At 48.7% G+C, this 7234-nt stretch overlaps 1 protein-coding gene across 3 annotated transcripts in view; it reads right to left on the reverse strand.

Annotated features, from left to right (window-relative positions):
* The window catches only part of adgrg2a (adhesion G protein-coupled receptor G2a), a 35400-nt gene extending 28645 nt beyond the window's left edge, over positions 1-6755 (reverse strand). For 2 of the 3 annotated variants that reach the window (XM_078938936.1, XM_023950251.2), the window contains exons 1-5: positions 6643-6755; positions 6301-6467; positions 4357-4454; positions 1427-1752; positions 43-301 (exon numbers count right to left, since the gene is read on the reverse strand). In XM_078938936.1, the coding sequence (XP_078795062.1) occupies positions 43-301; positions 1427-1752; positions 4357-4454; positions 6301-6320 (703 nt within the window). In that variant the 5' untranslated portion in view covers positions 6321-6467; positions 6643-6755. Of the gene's footprint in view, positions 1-42; positions 302-1426; positions 1753-4356; positions 4455-6300; positions 6468-6565 lie in introns of all 3 variants that reach the window. The other variant, XM_023950250.2, reaches the window with a different exon arrangement.
* Between the last annotated feature and the right edge of the window lie 479 nt (positions 6756-7234).

The raw sequence follows: 7234 nt of genomic DNA on the forward strand, positions 1-7234 counted from the left end.
GGACGTTTCTGAACATGCAGAGTAATCTAAAGCAGCTCTCACCACACAGCAGGTACGGGTCCTTCTCTTTGGCTTTGGAACTGGTCACACTCCAGAATTGGGAGTCCCAGCCAATCACAGTGCCATCCTCACAGAAACCATGGCTGTTCAGATCCGCCCACATGCGAAACAGGTAAAGCTCCACCTTCCCCTGCGGAACCCCCGGGGGCTGCAGTCTGGGGTGGCAGCCCAGCCACAGGGTGCCAGACGGAGGGATGGCCTGAGCGATCACCGTCCTCTCCGCCTCCATGCGCCCATTGACCTGGAACACAGCTCCGTCCGTGACCAACTCTGCACAGAAGGCTCCCTAACCCTGACCCACATCCTAAGACGAAGGGTAACATGGTGTCTTAATGTCATCCTGTAGGGTTGGGGTTACCTGCACAGGTATGGAAGGTAGACCCACAGGAAAATGGACATGGGACATTTCTTAATTTCCATAAAAATTTACTCTCCACTTTCTTTAACCTTTAAATCTCTGCTGGAGGTCACTGAAGGACATTATTGAAATGTTCTGCATCCACCTGGACCTGTGGGGGGGGGGGGGGGGGTACACGCCCTCGTTTGCAGGCGATCGGGCTTCAAAACTAAAATTAAACTACAGAGGCCCCAACACTGAACCCTGGGTAATGCCTACTGACAACTGTGTCATGTTGGGCACAAATTCTCCTTCTTTATGCCTGGTTTGTGATCTCTGTTAAGTTTTAAGAATATTATCCTTAATATTAATGTTAATATTATTAAAGCTTCTCCTTAAAGTTGATGTTCTTAAAATTCCTTAGGCCTAGATGTAAATAAAAAACAAAAAAGGAAACCCAAAGGTTCAGTTTCCAGGTTAGAAACTCCATCATTAGTTCCAACATGTAACTTAATGTGCGACTCACCTTTTCTGTCTAAAATTATTATTTCCTTCATTTTAACACTTTATTCCAGTAAATATTCCTCAACAAACCAGAGTTTGAGTCTGCAGCTTCTGTTAAATGACTGCACTATAACTGCAGCAGTCCTGCATGTCTGGAAAAGTCTTCATTCAGATGTTTCGGTTAAAAGTCTCCTTAGATGAGCGGTCACTGTTCTAATGTGCAGTTTGTTTTTAAAAAAACATTTTCCTTTTTTATTCCAAAATCCTCCAACAACATCATGCAGCAGCTCAGCTGGAGCGTCAGTCCTGAACCGAAACACATCGTCATGAATGACAGCTCACGGTTTTAGGATGCCTGCGGGGATAACGGCATAAAAACTGAAGGGAAACAACAGAGAGCTAAAGACAGAGCCCAGTGGAACCCCACTGTTAACTAATAGACTGTTGACTAATAGACCTCATGCTGTGAATGGCTGGATGGTTACATGCAGCAGACCGGTACAACATGACACTGCACAGCGTTACCTCCAGGCTGAAGGTGTTGCCCTCTGCGTCGCGCCTCAGACACACTCTGTGCCACTGCATTGGAGCTAGCTGCAGAGGAAATCTGTGTCGGACTTGGAGTAGCCATCCGTATACTGCCGTAGCATCTCCTTCCAGGCCTAAGTCAGGATTGGGACCGCGGACCGAGGTGTACAGGAAGGCGACCCAGGCTCCAGGGACGACCACGTGAACGTCCACACACACCGTTATCTGGAAAAGCCTGGGCATGGTCACGGCGCTCTGCAGGGTCCACTGGTCCTGACATCCATTTAGTACTGCTTTGGTATCTCCCAGGAAATATCCCACCGCTGCAATGGACAAAAGAGGAAGTTTGGGCTTTAGTTGGATCATTGAGCTGCGCTCTGCATCTGTGGGCTGAGCCAGATAATACGTCTTCATCACTTTCCCAGACCGCCAGGAGAAACTTAGAAATAAGAACTTTAGAAAATATGTTAAAAAAAAACATCCACACAAAGGAAGACTAGAAAAGCATCTCCCTCAGCATGTCAAATCAACGGCAGAGCTCCACAATTTCAGCCGGAGAGCTCCACAGTTTCAGCGGCAGAGCTCCACAGTTTCAGCGACAGAGCTCCACAGTTTCAGCGACAGAGCTCCACAGTTTCAGCCGCAGAGCTCCACAGTTTCAGCCGCAGAGCTCCACAGTTTTAGCAGCAGCGCTCCACAGTTTCAGCGACAGAGCTCCACAGTTTCAGCCGCAGAGCTCCACAGTTTCAGCCGCAGAGCTCCACAGTTTCAGCGACAGAGCTCCACAGTTTCAGCGACAGAGCTCCACAGTTTCAGCCGCAGAGCTCCACAGTTTCAGCCGCAGAGCTCCACAGTTTCAGCCGCAGAGCTCCACAGTTTTAGCAGCAGCGCTCCACAGTTTCAGCGACAGAGCTCCACAGTTTCAGCCGCAGAGCTCCACAGTTTCAGCCGCAGAGCTCCACAGTTTCAGCGACAGAGCTCCACAGTTTCAGCCGCAGAGCTCCACAGTTTCAGCCGCAGAGCTCCACAGTTTCAGCGACAGAGCTCCACAGTTTCAGCGACAGAGCTCCACAGTTTCAGCCGCAGAGCTCCACAGTTTCAGCCGCAGAGCTCCACAGTTTCAGCCGCAGAGCTCCACAGTTTTAGCAGCAGCGCTCCACAGTTTCAGCGACAGAGCTCCACAGTTTCAGCCGCAGAGCTCCACAGTTTCAGCCGCAGAGCTCCACAGTTTCAGCGACAGAGCTCCACAGTTTCAGCCGCAGAGCTCCACAGTTTCAGCCGCAGAGCTCCACAGTTTCAGCGACAGAGCTCCACAGTTTCAGCCGGAGAGCTCCACAGTTTCAGCGACAGAGCTCCACAGTTTCAGCGACAGAGCTCCACAGTTTCAGCCGCAGAGCTCCACAGTTTCAGCCGCAGAGCTCCACAGTTTCAGCCGCAGAGCTCCACAGTTTCAGCCGCAGAGCTCCACAGTTTCAGCCGCAGAGCTCCACAGTTTCAGCCGCAGAGCTCCACAGTTTCAGCAGCAGAGCTCCACAGTTTCAGCGACAGAGCTCCACAGTTTCAGCCGCAGAGCTCCACAGTTTCAGCGACAGAGCTCCACAGTTTCAGCGACAGAGCTCCACAGTTTCAGCCGCAGAGCTCCACAGTTTCAGCCGGAGAGCTCCACAGTTTCAGCGACAGAGCTCCACAGTTTCAGCGACAGAGCTCCACAGTTTCAGCCGCAGAGCTCCACAGTTTCAGCCGCAGAGCTCCACAGTTTCAGCCGCAGAGCTCCACAGTTTCAGCCGCAGAGCTCCACAGTTTCAGCCGCAGAGCTCCACAGTTTCAGCGACAGAGCTCCACAGTTTCAGCCGCAGAGCTCCACAGTTTCAGCGACAGAGCTCCACAGTTTCAGCGACAGAGCTCCACAGTTTCAGCCGCAGAGCTCCACAGTTTCAGCCGCAGAGCTCCACAGTTTCAGCCGCAGAGCTCCACAGTTTCAGCAGCAGAGCTCCACAGTTTCAGCCGCAGAGCTCCACAGTTTCAGCCGCAGAGCTCCACAGTTTCAGCCGCAGAGCTCCACAGTTTCAGCGACAGAGCTCCACAGTTTCAGCGACAGAGCTCCACAGTTTCAGCCGCAGAGCTCCACAGTTTCAGCCGGAGAGCTCCACAGTTTCAGCGACAGAGCTCCACAGTTTCAGCCGCAGAGCTCCACAGTTTCAGCCGCAGAGCTCCACAGTTTCAGCCGCAGAGCTCCACAGTTTCAGCCGCAGAGCTCCACAGTTTCAGCCGCAGAGCTCCACAGTTTCAGCCGCAGAGCTCCACAGTTTCAGCCGCAGAGCTCCACAGTTTCAGCGACAGAGCTCCACAGTTTCAGCGACAGAGCTCCACAGTTTCAGCCGCAGAGCTCCACAGTTTCAGCCGGAGAGCTCCACAGTTTCAGCGACAGAGCTCCACAGTTTCAGCCGCAGAGCTCCACAGTTTCAGCCGCAGAGCTCCACAGTTTCAGCCGCAGAGCTCCACAGTTTCAGCCGCAGAGCTCCACAGTTTCAGCCGCAGAGCTCCACAGTTTCAGCCACAGAGCTCCACAGTTTCAGCGACAGAGCTCCACAGTTTCAGCCGCAGAGCTCCACAGTTTCAGCGACAGAGCTCCACAGTTTCAGCCGCAGAGCTCCACAGTTTCAGCCGCAGAGCTCCACAGTTTCAGCCGCAGAGCTCCACAGTTTCAGCCGCAGAGCTCCACAGTTTCAGCGACAGAGCTCCACAGTTTCAGCGACAGAGCTCCACAGTTTCAGCCGCAGAGCTCCACAGTTTCAGCCGCAGAGCTCCACAGTTTCAGCCGCAGAGCTCCACAGTTTCAGCCGCAGAGCTCCACAGTTTCAGCCGCAGAGCTCCACAGTTTCAGCGGCAGCCCGACCAAACAACAAAAAATAAGTGAACCTGTTTACCTGTGAGAGGAGCCACTGCCAGCAGAAAAGTCCAGACCAACTGGAGGAAATGAGGTTTCCATCTGCAATTTCCCTGGAACCAAAGGCCAAACATCATCCTGAAAACACAAAATTCCTTCAGTTTTCTGCTTTTTTTTTTTTTTTTTTTTTTACAGTCATGAGTGCAAAAGCAGTGGAAGGGAACAGCTGATTTGGGATGTCTGGCAGCTTTCTGGTCTTATTAGGACCCACAATGTTTCATCCTAGGATGGATTTTCAAGCCACTGCATTTACTGGAACAGCTGTGGAACCCAGACAAAGTCTTCGTTTTTTGTTTTTTTTTATTTAACTTTTATTTACACAGGAATTGTCCCATTGAGATTAAGAATCTCTTTTTCGAAGGAGTCCTGGCTAGGGGGGAAACAATAAATTACATTTACAATAAAAATGTCAATATTAAAATCATAAATGAAAAATGAGAGCTCATGTAAAACAGGTACAGTAAAAGTGACTTTCTCCTCCAATCTCAGCCAGGATTGAAAGTCTTCGTTTGTAAATTAAACCGAGCAAAGATGAGTAATGCAGGAATGGACGGAGGAGCAGGGAGGAGCAGACCTGTGGGTGAAGTTACATCAGACTCTATGCGCCTAAAAAACCTTCTCTGTGTGAGCATCACATGGCCTCACTTCAGCAGACGCATTCCCCAACACGCCATCAGCACATCTGTGTTTTAACCAGAGAAACAATCATCTGATCTGTATCTCAGAAGAACAGCTCCTTTACATAAACTGCTTATAGAAATACATTCAAACCCGCTGGAGAACTTTTAAGAAACGGAGGGGAAAACATAATATACACATCCATCAAAGTAACTGAAGGACAGATAGTTGTTTTACAGCCACAGGCAGAAGAAACGTCCTTTTCATTACTTCTGAATCGTGTGAAGGAAGAACAGAGCCCAGCCCGAACCCGATGAATGAGAAAGACGATGATCCCATATCTGTTCCTTCAGGTTTGAATAACAGAACGACGCCCAGAGGAGACTCGCGCTCTCATTTCCACTCTTTAATCAGCGTCCTTCATTCAGCTCCGAAAACCATCCACATAATCAAAAAGATGAGCGTTTGAGGATTTTAGCCCCATTTATTTCACTGTCACAGAAACATATTTGTTTAAACTGTAACGTCAGACAAAAGACATAACACATGTTCTTAAATGAAGCCTGTTTTGGCTTTTTTAGACATTTATTAGTTCCTCAAAACGTAAAAAGAAAGGTGGGTAAAGCTAACTAGTTAATGAACACTAACTGGTAAAAGGATTTTTTAGCAACAAACAGGTTCCCCAAAGGATGAAGCCGGTCATTACTGCGCTGTTCTGCTTTGTTCTCAGTTCGTTTGATGGAATAATGATGTCAAGGAATTTAGTTTCAGAAAGTTTACGTCGACGTTTTTGAAATAATTACAAAGACTTGAGCTGAAATTCAGCTGTAACTTTGTCATAAAGAAACAAGAAAGACATCCCAATTTTGAACCAAATTTCATTTTTGTTCTTTAAATGAAAACTTTTTCTCAACAATTCCTGCCTGAGCTCTAAGAAAAAAACAGAAAAGAAATGTTTCAGAGCAGATTTATTTGGTTGAAACTTTTACAAACTAGTTCCTTTTGGACCAAATGATGAAGCATTTTCATCTTCAGTTAAGCTGACAGAGTGTGGAACCTTGTCATCTCTCGGCATTGTTGAGGCTGTACTTTCTACTGTTGTTGATCCATAGAGGTGTTTTGTTCCAGCGTTTCCCTCAGATCTGCTCACTTTAGTCAGAAACTTCCAGAACTTTTCTGGTTAAACACATCAAGGCAAAAATAAAATCTATGAGAAGCTTGTACCTGCGGTGTCACTCTCCCACGCTCGGGTTTTCTGTTTGAATGTGTTACTTTTTGTAAAGAGTGATGTGTTTAGGGAACTCACCTGATGCCTGTTTGGAGCATCGGCTGATGACGGGCGTGGGAATCCTACGGAGGAGGACATGTCATCTTCTCTGTGCTCTGAACTTGTGGTTCCATCCTTCCAGAGCTTCTTTCTCGTCTTTTGGCTGCCTGACTTGGCTGCTCTCACGCTGAGCTTTCACGTCACGCCTGTTTCATAAAAGAAAGGCGTGTTTCTATGAGTGTCAGGAAATCACAAACTGCCATGCAAAGCCTGCAGGACATTGTATGCACACGAGAACACGTACCAACAAAGGAGCAGGAGATTACAAAAGTTCTACTCTTTTTTCTGTCCTTTTCTGTTGATCTCGGTTTAAAGGCTCACCAAGGAAGCAGCAGCTGGTAGTACCGGATCCAGGGGCCAGGCAGTTCCTTCTCACAGTCTGGACCTGCTGTCTTTGTGCGTCTCTGCTAGTTCACACTTGTGTGAGTTATCAGTGGGGAAAGGCAGAGATAAACAATACCAAGTGTGAAACGGTGAATTAATGTTGACAAACCAGTCTAACTTCATGCGTCTGTCCTCTACGCAGCAGGAACGTCAGGAATGATGTTTGCCGTCAGACGCCAAATTAATCCAACAGGAGCGGAGCAGCCTGAGGGCGACAGTGTTACCCTCCACAAGAGGGCAGCAGAGGGGTGTTTTCCACTGTATCCAGTGTCAGGCCTTTGTTAGATTTTAGTGAAGAGGAACAGCACGGTGTCGAAGCAGTGGAGCAGAGCCTGACTGCAGCCGTTCTTCTTCTCCTCCATGTGGACGCAGTGCAGGACAAAAAGACAGAACTTCTGTGAATCTAGGGCCTTACACCCCAAAAACAGAGGAGACTGAGGGCCGAATCTACGGCCTTACGCCCCAAAAACAGAGTAGACTGAGGGCCGAATCTACGGCCTTACGCCCCAAAAACAGAGGAGACTGAGGG

This window comes from Oryzias latipes, chromosome 20, assembly GCF_053564925.1.
Source record: "Oryzias latipes strain Hd-rR chromosome 20, Olatipes_Hd-rR_3.1".
NCBI classification, from domain to species: Eukaryota; Metazoa; Chordata; class Actinopteri; order Beloniformes; family Adrianichthyidae; genus Oryzias; species Oryzias latipes.